The sequence below is a fragment of the Tinamus guttatus genome, unplaced genomic scaffold (assembly GCF_059628265.1).
Source record: "Tinamus guttatus ecotype Peru unplaced genomic scaffold, ASM5962826v1 Tinamus_guttatus_pri_ptg000307l, whole genome shotgun sequence".
Classification (NCBI taxonomy): Eukaryota; Metazoa; Chordata; class Aves; order Tinamiformes; family Tinamidae; genus Tinamus; species Tinamus guttatus.
Window position 1 is genome coordinate 5,163,081 of NW_028288841.1, and position 23,485 is coordinate 5,186,565.

At 45.2% G+C, this 23,485-nt stretch overlaps 1 protein-coding gene across 1 annotated transcript; it reads left to right on the forward strand.

The window, feature by feature from the left end:
- Positions 1-3,344: 3,344 nt before the first annotated feature.
- Positions 3,345-23,173, forward strand: LOC104574252 (monocarboxylate transporter 2). The gene is made up of 4 exons (XM_010221503.2): positions 3,345-3,552; positions 14,624-14,767; positions 18,490-19,365; positions 22,614-23,173. The coding sequence occupies exons 1-4, from the start codon at positions 3,345-3,347 to the stop codon at positions 22,904-22,906; spliced, it is 1,521 nt and encodes a 506-aa protein (XP_010219805.2). The 3' UTR covers positions 22,907-23,173.
- Positions 23,174-23,485: the final 312 nt, after the last annotated feature.

The following is a 23,485-nucleotide window of genomic DNA, read 5'->3' on the forward strand; positions in this document are numbered from 1 at the left end:
CACATGTCTGCCAGCAAAGTTAATAGCTAAATTCTCTGCACATCTTTGAGCACTTCAACCGTGTTGTTTTTCCCTTTTTAGACAGTCATTTTCCAAATATAACAGAGCAAGGCCCTACTGGGATTAAAATGCAAATGAGAGTAAGATGCAACAGCAAAGGAATAATTTGCTTTAATTCCCCGGTGCAAACATTCCAGTTATGAGATTTAAATTAATTGTACCCGTCATTTTGTCATCGCAAATGTTTCTGTTTGGGCTGTCGATTAAAATCCTGCAGCAGGGGAGCCGCGGTGTCGCTGCTCGGTTTATTTTGTGATGCAGAGGGGTGCAGCGTTGCCAGCCGCGTTGCTCTGCGCACCAGGCCGCGTGCACGGGTCTGGGGCTGTTGTGGAGCTTCGTTGGTGCCACAGTGTGGGTTATTTCATGCCGTTATGAATTCCTGTGTCCGCCTGGCCTCGGTGCTATCGTGGCTGTGACAAGGGATGGGAATCTGCCGTGTTGGGCCCGTCTGCCCTTTGCTCACACACAGGGACGGTGCCCACAGTCCCTGCCTGCCTCCTCCCATAGGAACAGTGTGCTGGGCACATTCGGCTGCCCTTAATTAGAGCCTGTAGCATAAATATCAGCAGTTATTCCCAGGTGGTCCCATGGATAAACGCAGAGGAATGGGTTTTGCAGCAGCCGGGTCACACATAGTGGTGAGGGGACTTGGTGCAGGGATGATGAGGCTCGTCCTGCCCTCAGCTGACAGGAGCTGCACATGGGTCGTCAGGATGATTGCAGCTGTTTGGGGTCTAGCACGAAAGATTTTGTTGAATTGCAACCTCTTTCCAAATAGTAATCCATGCTGCTATGGATTGAGCTGTAGTTAAGATGAAGTGTGAGGTTTATTTATTTGTTTTTAAATTGTTTCCCAATTTAAAATTCTTTAATTGACTTTAAAAGACTCAGTGGAGGAAGATACTGATAAATATTGATACTGATGAGAATTATAAGTAATAATTTTTACTTTAGGCTGTAATAAAAAAAAAAAAAACATAGAAGGAAGCCTTGCATGGAAGACTACAAATTCTTCCCAAATATCAAAATAGCCCACTGAGAATAGGAAGAAATGCTTTCCCTCCTCAGGGGAGCCCAGTTGATGGTTTTTTCTTTTGTGTGTATTTTTTTTCTTTATTTTTAGGAAAAGGAAAACGCACAATCTGCTGACATTAGTTGCTTGCATTTGCCAGTTTTTGTGATCTTATTTAAAGAACAGTGTTTGTCAAACCTTGGGCTTCAGTTAGGTGGGAAAATGTTAGGCCATTTGATTTAAAGAAAAAAAGTGTATAAAGATGTATTTTGGAAATGTTATGGAAAGCTTTGCTAAGTTCAGAATCGGGGACAATGGGGGTGGGGGAGAGGAAGAGCTTCAAATTCTGGCTGGTTTCGCTCCCCTTCCCCCTGCCTGGCACTTTCAGCGCTCCAGAGCTGAGCTGAGGCTGCAGCTTGTTTCCACGGAGAGCTGCGGAAGGGACGTGAGTCAGGTACAAAGGTTTTGCAATTTTAATCAATTTAGTCGCCACTTGCCAACAAATTGAAACTGTCCTCGATTGTGACTGATCTCTGGTGTGGTGCTGCTTCCCGCTCCGGGATCTGATGTGAAGCTGCTCTGCTAGTTTTCCCTGCAGAGGAAATTCTTCAATGTTACGTTAGACTCAAGCGTTTTGGCAGGAGGAAAGAGCTCCTCTTCCCAACCTAAGGTTGTTGCTGGTTCTGTGCCCACTTCCCTATCCTACTCTCTGTGGGGTCTTTCCCTTTGCCCTCCCCATTCCCCCCTTGCGCTAAGGTTGTGCCTAGCTCCAATTTTGTGTTGAGCTAAGAAAATGCAGCCTGTTCTGTAAAGTCCCACTCCTTTCATGTGGGTCCCAGGTCCTACATGCCGATGACTGAGTTGCAAGGATACCTGCAGCTCATGAAGTCCATCCAGACTGTTCTGTGACCAAATTCTGCAGCTCATCACACCGTGATTCTGACACCCATGTGTAAAGATCTTCTGTTCCTTTTAAGTTTACTCAGTTGTATAGGAAGAAATAAAAGGTAGTAATAAAACACCATCTTGCAGAGACTTTGCAACGGGATCTTTAAAAGTTTGCATAAAGCTTAAATGACATTTTGTAAAGCACTGTTTCTGCACACCAAATTAGCATGGATGGGTAAGCTGTGACTCGTTTTCTGAACCTTAGGTTATCTTTTCCAAAAATGGACCGAATACAGTTCTATGGGAGATTAAGGAATGAGTAGAGAGCTGAGGGTGCAGGAGAAAGTCTCCCTGTGTCACCTGTGGTGCCCAGTGTGCGGTTTTCCCACAGAAAAGCACCCTCTGGTCCTCCTTTGCTACTTGGGAGTCTTGGTGCTCCCATAGACTAATGCCTGGCAGAGATGCCGCACGGCATGGACCTGGCTCCCTTGGGATCTGTGGTTGCAGAGCAAGGGAAGCGGCTCTCCCTCTCCGGGCGGGGAGGTGGGACAGTGCCCAAGCTCTCCCTTGGTATCCATCCGGATTCCTGTGAAACCAGGGCAGGGAGGGCACACGGCTGGTTTTTCCTCCAGCCACCCAGGGAGCTGCTACTTCAGGCAGGAGGAGGTTCGAGCGGGTGCGGCGATCCCGGCGGGGTTTAGCAAAGCAAACAGGGCCAAAGTGCCCGAGCTCAGAGCTGGGACGAGGAGGCGGCAGCTCAATGTGCTGCGGGGCCGGCCAGCTGAGAACAACTGCCCGGGCGCAGGTAGGGACAGAGCGGCGGGGCTGCCCCCCAGCACCACCAATGCTCTAAAAATAATAGTAATGCCCCAGGGGAATAACTTTCCAGGCATGGGAAAATGAAGGAAACATGCTGAAAAGCTGGGGCAGTTTCTGGAGGGGAGAGCAGCGTGCGGCTGGGTGGGTGCTCTGTCGGGCAGTGGGGGTATCCCTGAGGATGGAAGTATCCCCAGGAAGGGGGGAATCCCTGGGTTGGAGGTATCCCTGGAGAGGAGGTATTCCCAGGAAGGGAGTATTTCCAGGGAGGGGATATCCCCAGTGTGGGGCTGTTCTGGAGGGGACTGTCTCCAGGGTGGGTATCCCAGAGATGAAGGGCAGGGTGCACACGAGTGGGACGGCTCTGATTTCCTCCCCCTGCCTGGGTTTCTCCACCCGAAACCCGAGATCCATGTTCAGCGTAAGCGCTGTAGGAGGTAGACCCCACGTTTGGGTGCTGTGGCACACGCTGGTGCGGGGGGACACCCCTCCGGGCCTGACGCTGCCTCCGCGCTTTGTTTTCCAGGGCTCGCTGAGGAGGCCGCGCGGGCGCCCTCCCGGCCCGGCCATGCCGCCCGCGGGGCCTGGCGCCAGCCCGCCCGACGGCGCCTGGGGCTGGGTGGTGGTGTTCGGAGCGTTCGTGTCTATCGGCTTCGCGTACGCCTTTCCCAAGGGCATCGCCATCTTCTTCAAAGAAATCCAGGATTTCTTTGGCACCTCCTATAGTGAGATCGCGTGGGTCTCCTCCATCACGCTGGCCACGACGTACGGTGCAGGTGAGTAAGCCTGGGCACCCACTGTGCTGCCACACATCACGTAAAGCCAGAAATTAAGGAAAAATAATGCTCTGGGGCACCTAGCTGTGGAGATGACGTGCTCTGAAGGTGCTTCTGCATTGCTTTGACCCAAGTAGGTTACTTGGCACGCAAACGGGGACACAGCATCCCCCCTGCTGCGTGTTTCTGAGTGTGGTGCCTTTTCTGGTGGTGCTGGTGGTCAGGTACAAGCCCGAGGAACCAACAGGATATAAAATAACGAGGTCCAGTTTTTGGCTAAAGGTAAGCCTGGAATAGAGCAATAAATGGAGCAGCTGCTTGTTTGTTGTGGCAGGTTATAAGCAGAGCGATGAAATAGCCAGAGTTGATCATTCCCATTGCTTATAAAGCAGCACATGTAACTTAGCTCTTGCATTTTTGGATATTGTTTTACATCATATCCAACAATGAAAAATTGGGATGTCTGTGATAAAATCTAAAATAGGATGTAGATAGAAACCATTTTCTGTAATTGCAGGAAAATTCATTAATATTTTTCCTGACTATGCAATCAACTCCAAAAGTATTCTTGTTTTTAAAAAGAGACTTTGTTTGTTGGCTTCCTTATGAATGTGCAGTATCATGCTTTCTGGAGGGTGCAGGCGGCAGTGGAAGTTAGGATGCTGTTTGCTTTAAAAGTGTGTGGAACTGGAGTGCTTGGACCCCAGCCTGTCATAGTCCACCCTATTGCAGCCCGCTCAAAGGCTTGGTCTGCCTCAGAGCAGCTCTGCAAAGCCTTGAGCTTCTGTTAAGAGGTTGGGCTCCTTGTTTTCTTGTGGGTTCCCTGTCTTTTTGCAAAGAGGTTTAACTTCACCCTGCCTGGTGCTGCGAGGCCGCGATACGGACGATGATAGAAATGGGCACTGTTGGACTTAATTGCAGATAACCTTGTGCCTTCGTGCCTTCCCACTCAGCATGCAGTTGTTCTGAGTTGTCCATTTAATAGTCCTCCCCTCCTTTTCTCTGCTCTTGAGCAAGATTTATGCTGATCTTCCCTCCCACTTGGGTGATCCCCTTGGCTTGCAGCGATGCAGAGCTGCCTAGTGACTGTGGACGAGGTGGGAGTTTACAGAACATCGAGCAATTGAAGGACAGGTGCCCAAGGGTGTAATTAGCACATCCAACATGATTGCCTGGGCATTTAACACCAGAGTGGGTTTGACATATGAACGGTTTTGAAATCCTCATTAAAGGAAGGGAACAGCAGCTCCTATGCACTCCCTAAGTCCAGCCCGGCTAAGGTGCCTGTGGAGCTGTTGTGACGCCAGCTCTGTGCAGCTTCATTTGCTCTGCTGCCACCTTAGAAAATAATTTGACAGTGTTTTTACTTGTGAACATCTTTTAGAAAATAAGGGATGCTGGAAACGCCCAAGTAAGCTTTAATGTGGTCCTGAGTAACCAGTAGCGTAGTTATCACTGCAGTTTTTCCGGGGATGCTCCGTGCCAAGACCACGGCGCAGAGTCGAACGTCCCCCCTGCGGCAGCTCTTGTCCACAAACCTCGTCCCTTTGGCATGGGCTTTGGTGCAGGGCCTTGTTCTTTGGGCTGAGCTGCTTACCGCATAACAGAGCTTTTGTTTGCATTTCATACATAATGCAGGGGAAGCTTATTTTCTGAAAACACTTCCACAAGCAAACCCAGACCTCCACTGGAGCAGCTCGGCCGGCTTGGAGAGCGTGGGTGCAGATTTGCACTGACCACCTGAGGCTTTGGCTCGTAGTACCAAAGCAGCGCCAGTTTTGCAGGAAAAAAAGGCTGCAGATTGTCAGCCAAGAATGTTTCTGCCCTTCAGGTTTGGTTGAATTCTCCTAGGAAATGATTTTACACCAGCTGAGGCTCTGGCAATATATATTGCAGAAGTTTTAATGTGTCCTATCCCCTAGTTTCTTAATCTGGGCTGCGTTGCAGAAAACAATTTTGTCACTATATTACAAGTAGTAAAACAGATTAGTGGCAGTAAAGTGAATTGCTTGGACTTTACGGCCAGGTGCTTGTAGTTTGCCAGCATTGCAACCGCCGTGTTTCCAGCTGCAGAACAAGTTGAGAGGTTTGTGAACGAGGGGCACTAGGGAACATTGCTGTTCTCTGACGAAATTCTGTGGGGTGAAACTCTGTCAATCTGATAAGGAAGGATTTCCATTTTGGAGTATTTCCACACTGTTTGTCTAGGTGTAGAGCTCTTTTCTTACCTTGAATGAGAGCAGCGCTGTGGAGCTGATTGCTATGGACTCGTGACAACTAAAGACTTGGGCACCCAAGGTCTTGCCTTGCATACAGACATTAATTTCATTCAGGCAGACGATCTTCAATATTATTGCCAGAAAATCCAAATGTGTGGCCTTGATGCCTCTTGACTTGCGCCACTTACCCGCATTGTGCCCACAATACCAGAGTTGCCTTTTTAGGGAGACGTGTCAATTTAGGCCTTAGAGAAACCCAAGGAGATGACCATAACCCCAGGAAAGCAGGAGGCAGCTGAGCTCCCAAGAAAGAGGACGTAACCGATATTAATTTGCTAGTAATCTAGTTGCCTTATTCAGCACTGGGGGAAGCAGCCAAACAGTCTAAAAATAAGAAATACTGATGCTACTAATTTAATAGCAGCAATGTTCTCATAGCTGTTACAGTCTCCTCTAAGGCTCTGAGAGAGGCAAGGTTTGCGGGGAGAACTAATATCTTTTATTACAGCCAGCTGTTAGAGTCTGAAAAATGAACAGCCTTTCTGCCACATGTGCTACAATAGAGAGAATAATTTAATACCTAGGACAATATCTGCATTTTCAGGTATTTTATGATGACTCTGTGGCCAGATTGATCCTTTTCATCACTGTAATGAAATAACAGAGGCCATCTGAGTGAAGCTTGTGGACCAAATCCTGACATAGAGTCATTTCAGCCAATGAGCTTGAATATCTGTGGCTGTACTAGGAGAATTATGAGCTTTTTTCCCCTGATTTTGAAGAATTTCTCCCTTTCTTTTGCTCTGAACAGCTAGGTTGTGTGTGTGTATACAGCTAGTAGCAGTATTTGCTGCTTCTGTTGTTGATATAGAAAACATAAGATGTACAGGGAGCTTACGCTGTTTTTAATTCAATAACTTGTCTGTGTTTGGCTCTGGGTACTGTTGTTATACAGCCCTGAAGTATCCAAGATGTTGTTTTCACATCTCCAGATTTTTATTAAAATTACGGAATTGCCTTATATCTGCTTTGCTAAGACAGAAACAGCCACCTTTTGCAACACAACAAAAAAGAGAATATTTTGGAAGTAAAAACCTCAGCCTGAAGCTAGCCCGTGCTTATTATCCCTGTTATTTATTATTTATCATTTTGAAACTGGACGAAAGTCTGAAGATTTAATTCTGGAGATGCCCCACGATTGATTCATTTCTCCAAAGAAACTTTCTCCCAGCGTGTGTAACCTTTTAATGGAGTATCTGCCAAAGCAGCAAGGGAGAGATTGCACCGTTCTTGGGAAGCTGTAAGTTGACAACTGACCTTGAACATTTAATCCAAGATTTTATAGCTATATTTTATTATGTTGCTGGGATGATAAATTGCAGTGACAGGTTTAGAAAGGACCTTATAACATGCACTGACATAAAGCAGTGTTAATAATGAGTTTGATTCTGCAGTTTTTACTTAATCAAAACTGTTTATTTCCTCTCCTAGTCTTGTGCAAACCTCATCAGAATCTTCCTCTCACTTGAGAAGGCATCACACAAGGCTCTCCACATGTCCCAAGGGCTTACAAACAGTTGGGAAGTACCACAGGATTATAAGGGGAAACTGAGGTGGATTTTTTGTCAAGAACATGTGGTAAATAAGAGCAGAGCTTAGGTTAGGGCTTGGGAGGTGTAACCTTTCCTCAAGCCATTTGTGGTCCTCTGGGGCACCCCTGGCCGGGTGATCTGTAGTGATGCATCATGTCTCTCTGATTAAGCGCTCACAATATTGGTTCAATCACAAGGTTTCCAGCAGGGCTACAGGCTCCCTGGCCATGTGCTTTTCCACCTAGAGATTTTTTTAAGGTTGCAACAAGAGTTATTTGTTTATCCAGCATGCAGGGCAGGCAGCATCCTACTACAGCATTGCGCCTGGTGGGCAGCCAGGGATCGTGTCCTGGGCAGATGGTCACTTGGTCCCAGCTCCATGGTGCTGGTCATGGTGGCTTCATGATGCCACCTTCCCACGTGCTGTGGCCTCCCCATGGAGTCCTGCCAAGCACCAGTTTGGCTCCTTGTGTCATTGAAATGATGATTCTTCCCATGACAGTGCAATCCTGAGTGTAGCAGCACCACTGCGATCTTGGGTTTCACCGAGAGAGCTGCGTGAAGGATTACGTGACTCCTGTAATGGATGGTGCTGCAGATTCATATACTTCTACTGGCTCTTGGAGAGCGCTCAAGTCCTGCAAGGTCACCACACATGTGCTTATATATTTTTTATTTTTTTAAATAGCCCTGTTCTAGTTAAAAGCAATAATAGCACTGTAGGTCCAGGTGAAATATTTCTGTGTTTGTGGACTTGGTCACAAAACTTTATCATTTTGTCCTTCATCGGAGCTAGCAAGGTCACCAGGCAGGAGTAATAGAGATGTGATAGACTTAATAAAAACAGAGATTAATAAGAACTGTGGAAAAAAAAAAAAAGGCAAAGGGTTTTGGTTGGGGGGGCGGGTTTCTAATGCTTCATGGCTGATATTAGGTCCAGAAGTAAGTTATGATCCCCTAAAGCAAGTCATATGTGAGTGTCTTAAAGCTCAGTCCAGCAGTCGGTGCAGTATGAATGTTGTGTGTTGCCACAGGAAGGAGGGTGTTTTTATGACAACCTACCTGGCAGCATCACCATCCTTCCGCCCCTGGATGTCCCACAGCATCACTGTGACTTTTATGGTCAGGTTATGGGGGTGTCTCAGGGTATGGACAGAGTCCTTTTGTAAACATGCCCTAATTTGCTTGTGGGGCAAAGTAGCCATTAGGGTGGCTAGCCAAGAGCTTCTGCTTGCAGGTGGTGGGTGTTTTGGTAGTGTGGGACGCTCATGTCCTGCAGCTTCACATGGAGACAATCTGGGGAGTGGATAAAAGCCTGTGGTTCTGCCGAAGCAAAAGGTTAGCAAAAAAAAAAAAAAAAAAAAAAGCTAAGAAATTTGAAAAAGGTGAAGTTGTGACCTTCAGGAGGTCAGTGGCTGCGCCGTGTTCCAAACCATCTGCCCAGGGAAAACAGCGAGTGTGAGCAGGGGAGAACGGCGAGCGTGAGCAGCTGTGTGCTCAGCACCCGGGACGCCAGCCCTGCGCGGGAGCAGTTATTTCACTGCCCAGATATGAAGTGACATGAAGGACCTTGGCTCCAGCCCTGATTTGGGAACTGTTGGCCTGCGGCTCCTCAGGATGCCCCAGGACCCGTGCACGTCGGCTGTGCAATCTGGAAATTGAAATGCTGAGGCCCTGATCAGATAAGATGGCTGGATAAGGAGGAGGACACTTTGTCTCTTTGATGCTTGCCTGTCTTCTGCTTTGTGTTTCCTTTTTTTTAATCAGGATGCTGCTGTGGCAAATTCGCGTATTTGTGCCGGGAGGTCACAGACTGGCTTTGCAAGGATGGATGCAGGGAAGAGGGAGGTGGCTCCTGCTTTGGTTCTCCAATAAGTTCATTATCCCCATTGCTCCCAGTGCAGTCCTGCTGCGGAGAGCAGCACCATGGAGTGTGACCTGATGATGCTCAGCAGTAACAGATGTCCATGCAGTCTCACCCCTGCTTCAGTTGTTCTTTAACTTACAGATCCCTTTCCTCACCCAAAAAGAACAGGGAGAGGCAACTTTTAACGACACATAGTCCCTGGGGCTGCTGTCAGGTATTGTGGACTTATGGCTACTTATTTAAAATTATTATTTGCAGCGTAAAGTGTAACGCAAGGCATCACGGAGGTTCAGGGGTGCACTGATCCTTGTAGCTTGCTCTTTGAGGACTGGCTGAGGGGTCTTTGCTACCACGACTGTCCCCTCAACATTTCCTTGTGCAAAAAAAAAAAAAAAAAAAAAAAAAAAAGAGAGAGAAAAAAACAATTGTTAACAGCTTCTAATAATCCTTCTCCAGTAATTCGGACTTGACAAATGCGGGGTCGGTTACCACAGGTCAGCTGCCAGCAGCAGCTCTCCAAGCTGCAGCAACTCGATTCCTCGCCACTGTGCGAGCAACCACTTGGCAGCAGGAGCCTGCTGAGCGCTGTCCCAGCAAGGCAGCTGAGCTGCAGCGCTGCGGGTGAGGAGGTGCCCCCGCTTTCCCCTGCTTTGACCTGTCCCCGCACCCCGATTTTTCCTCCCTTGCAGGACACGCACCGTTAACGGGTGCTGGCTGCTGATCTGCGCTGCCTCGGGAGGCTGCTAGTTTCCAGCAGCATGTTAATAACGCTGGGGCACTTGCTTTCATTTAGGGGGTAATGAGAAGGTTGCTCTGGTACAATAGGCTGGTACTCTGGTGGATAAATTACAAGGCCAAAGGCAGTGTTGTTATCCCGCTGAGGGAATGAGATTATTACCGAGGAAATTGCAGGATTGCTCCTGTCCCTGTTTTACTACGAGTGTAATAATAGACTTTGTTTTATTAGGATAAATGATTTCCTCCCCTCTTTCCTCCCAGATGAGTACTACCCACTCCTTATGCCCCCAGTGACTCCTCATAGTCACTGAGCTCCTTACTAGTTTCTGTTTTTTTCAAGCAGTTTGGAAAATATCAGTTATCTATTCTCTTGGCCAAGTTCCCTGTGCAAAAAGAGCTTTGGTCATGGTGGTCACTGGTGAAGGGAAAATGGGGGGCAGCTGGGGTGCTCCGTGGGGACCCACACATGGTCCATGGTATGGGGCTGCTTTGGGTCTCTTTTCACATCTCTATGGCCATCCTAAGGTCGTGTCAACAGAAATAGGATGTTGGCACCAGCCCTGTGCTGCTTCACCACTAGAAGGTCAGTCCTGCGAAGTGTGGGGCCAAGCCAAGCCCAAAGTCCCAAAACTGGGAAAGAGGCTTCTGTCAGTTTAAGGAATAAAAAAAAAAGGATGTTGTACAAGTCAAACTCAATAAAAAAAGCATAAGTATATGGTCCAAAGTGCAGGAGAAAAGAACATTTTAAACAGAGTGCTTATTAAAAAGATACTGGTGTTTTTCAGCAGAACTGGAAGTTTTGTGTTTCATTAAAGATTCATGAATTTTACTGATAAAAACGAAAGGCAGTTCAGGTGTCTGCTTCATGCTGTTGCTCTTGCGGGAGCTGGGGCCACTCTGGATTGATGGTTCTTGTTAAATGCCCAGTCCATGTCTTGATCCTGCCTGGATTACAGTGCGGGGCAGTGGTGCAACAGGAATAACTGACAAAAGGAGATGGTGGTCCAGGTTATTTGGCATTTTCTTTACCATGTTGCAGTCTCCTCTTAAGGCTCCTTTTCACTTCCAAAAACTCACTCCTCAAGGTGAGAAGTAATTGGACAAGTGAACAGATGAGCGAGTGATTGCTTGATTTCCTGTGGGCGACTTGCTGGGTGTCACGTGCCACCAAAATCAGCTTCTCTGACATGGCCTTTCACATGCCAGCTAACAGCGGAAAGGGAGCTGCCACCGGCATGAGGAAAGAGGGGCTTTAGCACTAAACCATCGTGATTTACTTGGGCTGAGAATAGTGCTTTACACCACGTCTGTCTTGTGGAGGTGCCGCGATGCCAGCAGTGTCTTTAGGGGATATTTGGCGTGAGCTGCTGTTCCCCAGACTGCAGTGCATCGTAGTCCTTTCAATGTACTCGAGTGCAAGGCAGGGATTCTCTTTTCCTCCCAGTTTCCTCCTTAGCCCTTGCCCAGCGCTGCTCAGATGGACTTTGCTCCTCGCAGTGGCTTCTCTGGGAATCGGTCAGCACTTGCCTTGCTGATCCTGCAAGCTCGTGCCAAGCAAACAGCGGCTTTCCGAGAGCTTGGCCTGCTGTTTCTCTTGCCCTGTCCTCCCCAATTCCATTATCCAATACACAAAAATCACCCCGACGCCCAGCTCCCCATGCCTCCCGCTGCCAGGGTGTTCCAGCGTGGCTCCCAGGGCAGAGCCCGCGGTTCCTGCGCGTTTGGCCAGGTGGTAAGAGGTGCCTGGGGAGCCGAGCTGCACACGCCGGCGCCGTAATTGGTTTCTGCGTAGTAACACGCAGCATCTTTATTCTTTTCATGTGCGCTGAATAACTGCTAGATGACAGGTCCCGCTTTTCAATTTTGCCATGTTTCCAGAGGCTGTCACACTTTTAATTTCTGCAATAGCTCCAAGCCAAGCAATAATCATGTTTCCTATTTTCCCCAACTGCGGTCTCAGCTTTGTTGTTCACTTTTCTTAATTCCTCTTCCCTGTCTCGAGCTACTGGATGTTCCCTGCCCAGAACACTGCACGTTTGATGGCCGGTCAGTGTGTAAATGTGTCGGGGAGGTGGCATGTGGCTAGGTGGCAGGAGAGGTTCGTCTGACCCTGCTGGGTGTTACACAGATCTCTTGAGACATCAGGGCTGAGTGCAGGTGTGCGTGCCGGGCTCCGGGTCTGCACCGGCCGCGTGGGCGAGCTGAAGTGTGCACAGCAAAGTGACACATCGCGTGCTGCAGCCGCCGCGGAGACGGGACAGCTTCTGAAAGGCGGCTCCGTTAGCGCCCGTGGACAATCGCCTGGGAAGATCTCTAGCACCAAATGATTTAAGTGGAAGTAATTTTGGGGATGTGATTTTGTATTGCTTCAGTGCATTGGAATGGTCCGCTCAGGGCTGTTAGAAAGCCTTGGTCCGAGGAGCAGCAGCTCAAGGAAGTTTGGGTTACTGGGTGCTTGAGGACTGGACTGGGTCCTCTGGAGTCTAGTGCGAGGTCCGACCGCTGCTTCTCCTGCAGGTAGACAACTCGTAATGGCCACAGATGACTGTGGTCCCTGCAGTGTCTGGAAAGGATTGCTCTAGAGGCTCTGCTTGCATCTTTCTCCTCCAGCTGACTGCCTTGGGCACCTTAGAGGTCTTGGACCCTCAGTCATCGATGGTTGAAGCTAGCTGAGGCTTCAGAGTGCCAAGGAGAAAGGCTTACGTGGCTTCCTAAGTTTGCCATGAGTCTTTGCTGAGCGCTGCATGGCCCAAGCAGGTAGCGCCTTTGGGACTGGACCCTCGCTGCAGCAATTGCATTTCCATGGCTTAGCAAGGTACTGGCTGTGGGTTAAGGACACTCTGCATTCATTAAGGCTGCCCCAATTGCAAAGGAAGGATGCACTCGTTTGCCACAGGCATATGAGATTTCCCCTTCGCTCTCCACCCACTGCAGCCTCTATTCTGGATTGTCCCCTCTAGGGGGACAGAAGTCCTATGTCCCCTCTGATGTTCCATGGTTTTAAGTGCCCTTGTAGAAGAAGGGAGTCCAAAGTGCACTTTGTTATTTGGGTTATTGGATTGATTTTGGAGCAAGGCGGACATGTGGAAAATTGAAAAATAGAAAAACTTGTTTCCCCTCAGGCTGCAGATGAACAGTCTGGTGGCTTTCCTGAAGAACACTGGATCACTCTATTGAAATGCAGGACACTGAGGCAAGTTCAAGCATCTGAAAAACCCAGATGCTTCAGCCTGCAAAAGATGCCTGTTTCTCTCTCTGCTAATCTTTTATGTCTTATGTATCTTATAAATCTCTTTCCTAGCACTTTACATTGAATTGTGTAATGCTGTGAGCAGAAGAAATACATATACGTGAACAGAGCTACAAGTTTAGGAGACAAAACCAGCCACATACTTATATTCTTACACATGCTTTAATTGCATGTTGTGAACTAGGGGACCATCTTGCAGATCACATAGCTCTTGAGGTGTTGCTAGGTCTCAGCTTGCAAGCATTTCTTTTATGAGTGTTTGAGTCTAGCTGAAAGTACTTTGTGTGTTACAGGTGTACGGACAGGTGATATTCCCTAGGTTATTTTTGAACATAGTACCAGCCAATATCTTTTTGGGATGCTCTCTGCACACTGAGTGGCTGCTGGAGCTTTCAGGTCCCACATGCATCGGGATATCCAGAGTCTAGAAGGAGTCCTGGCTCTATTCCCGAGGTTATTTAATGAGATAAATATGCAAGTGAGGTAGGTTCCATAGTCAAACTCTTCAGAAATGCCTGTAAGCTTAAAACACCCATTTCCCACATTCTCTCTGGGGATGCCGCGAGCTATTGATAACTGCAGGAGTGAAAGCAAACAGGTACACTAGGTTCAGAAAGATGATTGCTGTATATTACAAAGTACTTTAAGTATTAGGTGTATGAGAAGATACTAAATGTTGCTTATATTTCTCTGCCTCATTTCCTTTACCATTTTTTGCAGCATTTTGTTTCAAGGTTTTGGGCCTGATGCAGAATCTTTTTCCAACCTCTCACAGTTTGACTTCTGAACCAAACACCCTTTCCTGCTCAGTTTGTTTTTTCTCTTTTCAATTTCTCATCCTGATCTGACTTCAAGGTTCACTCTACTTTGAGCAGAGGTTGGACTGGACACCTCCAGAGGTCTCTCCAACATAAATTATTTCATGATTCTGATATTTTGATGGTCCTCCATCTCTTTGTGACTACCAGAGAACTCCCTTCTTTCCTCTTCTGTTCAAAGCTAGCTGCATGTTTTACTTCTTCAGACTTTGATCCTTCCTTTCAGTGTCTACATTCTTCTCCTATTCCTCTTTCTATAATTTTGCACTTTCCTAAACCACCTCTTTACATAAATGTAAGATCAGGCTGGTTCCTTTGAGTTCCACCAAATCCATCATACCAAACTGTTTCCACCTAGGTTGACTGCTATTAAGATTTAATTAACTGTTCTTTTGGAACATCAGCAGTATCAGAACAGCATTTAATAGAGGCATTAAAAATGCAACAGTGTTCATGATATCAGCCTTGTAATATGCACTGGTGTTTCATGTGCGTGGTTTAGCATCCTAATAAATCAAGACGCGGTGTTTCGATCATGTGTTCATGATCCTACATGATTTTTTTTTCTTTTCTTCACTTTTCCCCAGGTCCTATAAGCAGTATTTTAGTAAACCGCTATGGCAGCCGACCCGTGGTTATGTTTGGAGGCCTGCTCTGTGGCATAGGGATGGTCTCAGCTGCCTTTTGCACCAGTATCCTGCAGCTCTACATCTGTGTGGGCTTCATTACAGGTAAGAAAGCATCTCCTTTTCTCTGCATTTGAGGCTCCCTTGTGATGGCTGTGACACCTTTCGTCATGCACCTCAGGTTTTCCTTCTCTAATATTTTCATATCAAAGGAACCAAGGTGTAGGTTCCATCCATCACTTTAAAGTCTACAGGAGCTGGGTCATTGCTTTCAAAAGTGAATACCGGTGCTTAATTGTAAGCTGAATGTTTATAATAATCCTGGTTATTTTGGGTAGGGTATTGCTAGTGTTTGTTTCAGTGCGACTAGAATATCTGCTGCAAAAGATGACACAATTAGTTCAAAACTGGCTTTCTAGGTTGCAAGGTGTGTGGTTTAATGAATGTTCTCCCTGTCACTTCAGCTGCATTGGGTATTGGTGCTGTCTGAACGTGAAAAGTATAGGCTCAGCTGTGAACAGGAAAATATAAGCTCAACATTTAAAATCAATAAAACTGGCTGGTAGAGAAGTAAGTTGGGGCAGAATATTTGTCACCCTGTTCTCTTAAACCATCACCACTTTATTGAATCTGCACAGTGGCAAAGAAATCCCCAGGTAGGATTCCTTCTATTAAGGCTTTTCTTTTCTACAGAGAGCCACTGTAGTTAGCTGAAACTGCTATTATTGAATAAATAAATATTGCAATTTCCTTGAAAGAGATCCCAGAAACAAACCAGCAAGAAATAGAAATCACCAAATTCCTCCCATGGATAAATTCAAAAATAAGCTGTTGATGCCTGGGCCTAACGCATGTTCCATGGACACATCTGTATGGATGGAGTCTTAGGTAATGACCTGCCACATCCAGGCATGGCATGTGGACTGGGGAGCATGAACATGACAAAGAGAGGGAGACACTTGTAGTTCAGTTGACATGGTTGATGCTTCTAATTAAGCCTGAAGTGTTTTTCCTGCTCAGGTCTAGCGTGGACGCATTCAAGGACAATTATATAAAGCCGCCTGCTGATCACACGGCTGGGGCGGCATCACTGTAAGAGGAGAGAGACTTTTATAAAAGCAATTTGCAATGAATACAAAACAACCTGTAAACATCATAGTTTTTCTAATCTCCTTCTTGTCAGCCTGAAAAGGAAACACAATGACGTAAAGGACCACACTCGCATAATTCTCGGGGATAGAGATAAAAACAAGATAGTTGGTATGAGGAGGTCTCTGCTGCAGTCCTGTGCCTTTGGCATATTAATCAAAATCTCTGAGGAGGATCAGAGCAGGAAGTACCTGTTTACAGTGGAGGGATTAGACACAGCAATTGCAATTGCTTTTTTGATTATGTCTTTTCCATTTGCATGCAGATCAGGCTCCACTGTCAGCAGTGAGTCTGAAGCGCTGCCATCCTTGGTGGCAGGGAGCTGTGGGCTGCAGGGGATCCTCACTTTTGTGTGTGCTGCAGAAGCCTGGTTCTCTTTTGTGGTGACCGTTTGTTTCCCTATAGCACTTTGAAGAAGAAAAGGGAGTTCTGAGATGGTGTCCTGGATGACTGCCATCTCAGATGCATGAGATGGGTTTTCAGGCCCTCTCTCATGCCTGGAAGAGAAAGCGCAAATTTCAAAGCTAAACACAAGCTAAACAAAGCTAAACACACCTGGGCAGAGTTTAGTCCAATCCCTATCAGCCAGACCACTACAAAATAAAAAGGGATTGAGGGTGAAACATATTGAATAAAGAGGCTGAAGGCTTTGCCTGGGCTCTCAATGTTGAGCCTTGAAGTAGCTAGTTGGCTCTTCCTTTGCTGCAAAAGGAAGAATTTCACCAATAGCTACTCAATGCAGTACTGTAGCACCACCCATTTCCAATTTCTGGTAACAAGGGACACACATTCAAAACAGGGAAAGATGCTCCCCTGGCACAGATTTAGTTCTGTTCATATGGCACCACCAATGGGTCTCTCTCTCTCATTCCTTGGGGAGAAAATGGGATTAGTTGACAAAAAATTCCAGGTGTGGGAGTGTGGGAGTTCCTGCAAACTGGAATAAAATGGATATAAATATTTCCATCTGAAGTCAATCAAAAGCTTAAAGTAAATTGAAATTCCAGTCAGTCAATTCGAAACTCTCCAAATTTAATTAATGGGAAGAGCATGAGGTAGTATTAAATTAGATATGTCTGACTTGCAAATTAATGTTCACATAATAAAAGATTCTAGTTTATTATTGGTTAAGTGGGTAGCTGGCCGCCAATCTAATTTCTATTCTCCTCCGAGGGGTTCTTTTGGCCACTGCAGGTGGGAGATCCTTAGCAAAAATGATTTTGTGAAAATGAAGTTTCAGTTCCTCCACTAACCTAACACCCTGGGAAATACGGAGTTAAAGCAAGCTCTAATCCACCGTATTGCATCTTCCCAAGTGAAAATATTTCCCGTTTCCAAGAGCTGGCAAAGCTATTCTATAACAAATGCTGTATTTTGCCTCCATAGTTCCCAGGTTGCCCATCTTCACAGGAATGAATTTGGCCCCCTATGTGTGTCATGTAGTCTGCACTTCTTGTAGGCAAGATACACGCTACCTAATATGAACTATCTAGAAGTAAAAGTTTGTGCTAAGAATGTGTCTCTTCCTACCAAGAATATGATAATATATTTTCTTCCAATTTCTTTTTATTGTTTCAAACTTCTGAGTTATTTTTAATAAACAAATCCTAGATTTGGCAAAAGACACAATTTTGTAAAAACATTCAAACTTAAGCTCACCAGCATCAGTTGAATTCTGCTGCATTAGTTGGATTCTATTTCATCAGCTTCTAATGATAGTGTTCTTTAATTAATTTTGAGGACCTTGACCTTTCTAAATTCTCTTCTGTAAAGCAATATGCCTAATTATGTACTGCACAGTTAAACAAACTAATTATATAGACTAATGAACAAGAAAAAATCTGCATGACCCTATTTTCAGGATTCATGTTCTCTAGTATAATCACTTCAAGGATTACATTTCTGCTTTGTTCTAATATGGCTCATCCTTTTCTAGATGGTAGGAAAGAAAATATGTGCTACATTTTTAAAATATCATTTTGATGAAGTTCTGATAATTTAACTTTTTAAGGAGACACAGCACATTGAAATTTTGAAAAGAAAAATTACTTACTAGTGCAACACAGCCCTAGAAATTTTGGTCTGCTACAACATTCAACAGCTCTTCTTTCAGATTTTGCCTACACAAGAAAAGCATTGTATTAGCAATGTAGATGTATAATATCATTTATATATCTAAATGCAAGAAAAAATAAAATTTAATTAAAGGAAACACTCTAGGGCCCTGTTTAATTAGCATCTTCAGTAGCTGTTTTGCTGGGTACTTACAGACTTCTTAATCTTTTGCATGAGATCTGAGCTGCTCACTGCATTAGTAGTGGAAACGATGTCTGAGGCTATGTGTTGCAGGTGGTCTGTGTGCCCTCCAGCATTTGTTAAGGGTGTAGCTTTGCTTTAGTACAGAGAAAACTCATGGAGGCAGTAGCATTTGTCACACACAAGCTTTGCAGTCCCCAAGGAAGGGATGTTCTGTGACTCAACGTTTCTGGGGGCTGATTCCCTAGATTCATCAGCCAGAAGTTTAGGGAAATCTTGTGTAAAGTTTCTCTCTAGGGTATCATGTTGAAGAGCCACCAGTGGACTAGTTTTCCATGAACTTACCTAAAACAGCAAGCTGAGCAGAAAAGTGTCTTGGCTCTTCCTTTGTGTATCATCTCACCTGTTTTTCTTCATTCCAGGATTTGGCCTTGCTCTCAACCTCCAGCCATCTGTGATAATCATAGGAAAATACTTTTTAAAAAGGAGACCCATCGCAAATGGCCTTGCTATGGCAGGGAGTCCTGTGATGCTTTGCACTCTGGCTCCTCTCAACCAGTTTCTTTTTGACAATTTTGGCTGGCGGGGCAGCTTTCTAATTCTTGGCGCAGTTTTATTAAACTGCTGTGTGGCAGGAGCTCTCTTCAGGCCCATTAAAGTGGCCAAAGAGTCAGTCAAGAAACAGATGATGGAGGAAGAGAAAGAGGCTCCAAAAGAAGAGGTCACTAAGGTGTCCATAGAAATGAGCAATCCCGCATACACCCCTGCAGAGACCAAAACGGAAGAGGAAGAAGAAAAGGACTGTTGTGAAAAAATCAATCAGTACCTCGACTTTTCCCTCTTTAAGCACAGAGGGTTCTTGATTTACCTGATTGGAAACGTGCTCATGTTCCTGGGGTTTTTTGCCCCCATCGTTTTTCTGGCACCATACGCAAAGCACATCGGCATTGATGAATATTCAGCTGCTTTCCTCCTTTCGATTCTTGCCATCGTGGACATGATTGCCAGGCCTGCCACCGGCATCATCGCCAACAGCAAGTGGGTGAGGCCGAGGATTCAGTATTTTTTCAGCTTCTCCATTGCATTCAATGGCGCCTGCCACCTGTTGTGCCCCTTGGCTTCAGGCTACACGGGACTTGTCATTTACTCCATCTTCTTCGGCCTGGCCTTCGGCATGGTCTGTGCCATGCTTTTCGAGACGCTCATGGACCTGGTGGGAGCTGCCCGCTTCACCAGCGCCGTTGGCCTGGTCACCATCGTGGAGTGTTGCACCATCCTCCTCGGGCCACCGATTGGAGGTGAGTGCGTTCCCACCACCCAGGGGTGATGTTCCTCACTCAAAGAGCCTATATTTTTCCTCTTTCAAGTATGCTTTGTAAGAAGTGATTCTAAATGTGTTTTCTTTCTTTCTACCTTTTTTCCCCTGTAATTAGACAGGGAATGCAGGTCCTAGACTTCTACTCCAGCATTTCTGCTTTACTCTTTTCTGTTCAGTACCTCAGTCGAAGTCAACAATTCTGGAGGGGGGTGATCTGGATAAAGGAAGAGGATTTTATTCCCTGATCTTTTCAAACATTTAAACAGAATTTGCACAGTGGGGCTAGCCCTCACAAAGCAACTTGCACTTGAGGCGATTTCTCCTGGAAAGCCTGTGGCAAAAGGCTGAGGTCCACAGTAATCTAAGCTCAGTAAAGCACCATGAATTCCTTTTCTTGACTCAAGCCCAGGGTCTTAATTAATATTTGCTATTTGTCTCTGAGGCTATGCTGGACCCAGCAATCACATGTAAATATTTTAATTTTTGTTTCAATAGTTTACAGTGTAGGTAAGTCTTGAGTATTTCCATTTATGGATTTCTGTCATCTCAGCACATCTGATAGATTTGAGGCAAATACTGCTGAGGTGCAGTATTTGTTTTGAGCAGATTTGATTTTCTTAAAAAACTAATTGAAAAATATAGCTTATTAGAATACTTAAGGAGTAAAAAACAAATATGAAAATGACTGAGCTCTCTGTTCTTTTTCTTGTGGAGTATCTCCTCACCTGTGAAAAACATCCTTAGTTTGCCTTGTGATCTGTGTTTAGGGAGATGCTGTAAACAGCTTGTGTGCTGAGCATGCTTTTTGGTGCAAGGCCCTTGTGTCTGTAGTCCTTAGTGTTCTGCTATATTGACTGTTTCTTGGCTTTGAGAGAGCTGGGTCTAGCTTATGGGCTGTAGTTAATTTCAATGTTTGTAGAGCCCCAAGGGACACTCATGCAAGAAATTGTGCCAGAGCTAGACACCCTCAAAAGTCCGTGCTGACACTATTAAACCCTCCAGCAATGCCTACAGGCCTCTGAAGAAAAGTGGTGCAGTGAACTCCTGTGATTAAGAGCCTCGTTTTGCTTCCCTCTATAGCATGTGTTCATTTATTTTTTGGGGAAGTATGCACTACGTCTGCAAGACATAATGTTTGAATCCAGCATTTGGCTCAAGTAGAGTCAAATCCAATCTAACATGGCTATGAATTAAATGGATTTGTGGGTGACATCCTATCACGCTACAGGTATCATCCTCTCTGTGCAAATTTGCATTTCACCTGTATGCAAGTTGCAATAACTGGTTTGTTTACCAGTAACCTGCAGGTATACTGTACAGCTACAATACTTAACTAGGTTGTGTGTTCTGTATGTGTTTGGATATATATAAAAATTAAAATCTGCTAATTGAATGTGACAGCATTTCCAAATAGGTTTAAAGACTGCACAGAGAGAAAGCAAGATAAATCCATTTCCTGGATTTAAAACTTAAGAGCTGGCTAAGCTCCTTATTCAATATGACACATCTGCAGAGCCATTTAATTCTTTGTATAACCATGTAGTGCAAAGTGTGTGACAGAGGTAGTTGAATCCTCTTGTTTTCTTAGGGATTCATTATATAATTAATGACAAACTAAAGAAAATGCAATTTAAAAATGACCTTTTTCTGAGTTATATAATTTTCTGTGTGGAAGATTAAGTTAATGACCAAAGACTGCTAATGAGGCTAAAACAGTTCTGTGTAATACTCAGTAATATTAGTTTTCTAGGGTTTTCCCCACCATTATAATAAACAGCAAATTTATTGGTTCTTAGGCATTTTAATAACCTACTGCAGGGTTCTGCTTTAATGAACTAAGTAAATTGTTCCCAGTGTGTCTTATGACTTTATCTTATTCTCAAAGGAAAAGAGGCGAGACTATCCTACTGTTGAATTTTCCAATACTCTACTCATTAAAGCTCTTGTTGAAACCTATTTAGGAGACCTCTAGGTCATCCTGATTAGCAGAAAAGGAAAAATTGTTGCAATTAGCATTTGGTTGATGTTTCACAAGTAGCATTAGAAACACAGTGCACTGAAAACAGTGTACCAAGATATGCAGGAATTATTCAGGAAAAACTGTTGACCAAAACCAGTTAAAATTATTAATTTTGTCGTCAGTAAATCTATTTAGTAGCCATAAAATCCCTTGTTAGTGTGAGTATGTGGTGGGATAATTAATCATCGGATTTTCAGCATTAAGAGTCAGTCGGGAAGTTATTAAAGATCTCTCTTTTTAAGGAGGAGAACATATTCCAGAAAGTCAGGGAGGTAATGGATGATGGGCCAGTTTAAAGCAGGACTATCTGTACTATGAAAGCCAGGTTAGAAGTAGGTCCTACTTTAATTAGCCTATGGGATGTTAAGAATGGCCCGTGTTACTCCGATAAATGGGAATTAATACTCAGGATCATAATCCCAATAACGTTTGCATTACATTCTGACATAATGGAGAACACTGACATTTCAATTAAGCCATCTCCCTTCAATTATTCTGTAACTCTGTAGCTGAGGCATTAACCTTTGAGAGGAACCTGTCACATTTGTCTTGGCACTGAAATTATCTGACGTTGACAGCATCATCTTTGCTTTCCCTGGAACTAATGTTTTCCAGTTCCACGCAGTGCCCTTTCATCTGAAGGTCACACGTTTAAATGCAGAAAGGGCAGCTGTGACCAAGAGTCAGCGCCCTCTGAGACTGGTGAATGACCCGTGGTAAAATAAATTTGTTGGTCTTAGTCAGTGGTCTGGGATGAGACTTGGTGGCCACCATCCACCTCACAGAGGTCTTCCTGAAAGCTGCCACTTTTGCTGGCAGCCTCAGGACTACCAAGTTGGGTGGATGTCATCTACCTGATCGGGTGGTTGCTGAAGTCAATAGGAAGAGTGTATGCAGACTAAGGGATGGGGAGTTTTTGTTTCTGCATGGAAAAAGCAGGGGTGCCTGGCAAATTCAGAGGTTGTGATAAAGGTTCTCTGTCTCCTGCTTAACTGTACAAATTATCGATAGTACCACTGACATTAATGTAGCTACCTGCAAACTATAAAGCGGGACACGTGTGAAGTGTTCACAGGATCAGAACTGAACAGGTCAGGAATAATTTATTTCATCCTAATGCTACAAGAATGTCCCTTTTTATTTAGGAGCTGCAAAAGCAATATTCCTGCCTTTGTGTCTAAATTTCTTTTTTAATGTATGTTTTACAGGAACTCTTATTGATACCTTTGGGGACTATAAATATATGTTCATTAAATGTGGAGCTGTGATGGTCTTGGCAGGAACATTCCTATTCATCATGAATTACTATAATTATCGTATGCTTGCCAAAGAGGAGAAGGAAAGAAAGGCAAAAGAAGAGGACCCTAAAATTGTAAGGACAGAAAATGAAGGAAGAAGTAACTGGAACAAAGAAACCCAACAGGATGGGCCTGAGCTGGAACCTTTGAGAGATGAACGAGAGGGACTGAAGATGGAAGTGAATGGCACAAATGAAGTTTAAACCTGTTCTAATGGACTGAGCAGGAAATTACTTCTGAGTTGATAAGCTGACTCTAGCTGTGAAATCACACTAGGTTTTCAAATTCTGCCTTATGCTCTGCACATGCATCCTCCTCTTTGTCTTAGGAGAAGACTAGGACAGAAACAAGTCTAGTTGCTTATACTGTGCTCAGACACACAGTGAGGTACCCATTCACATACCAAAGGTCCTGCACCCTTTTTCTTATGTATTTCCCTTAGGTTGAATGGGAGTACAACCCACGCTCCAGGCTTGATCCCAGTACTACAGATCTTTTTGGGAAGAGGTTGATGGCCATCAGAGTCAATGCAGAGCCCTTCCTGCAGCTTGCACGGGCTGTGCATTATGTACTAAGATGGCTGGATCGTCTCGTGATGCAGCCAAACCGCTCGTCCTCCCGGGTGCCCACAGACGCATGCAAAGCCTCTCTCGTCTTCAGCGTGCTGGGCTGCAGTGTCACAGCAGTCTCAGGACCTGGTGCTGCCTTTCACCGGCAGCTGCACTGTGAATTACACCCCTGCCTCTTGGAAATGGAAAATCAATCTTGTGCTTGACTTAGCT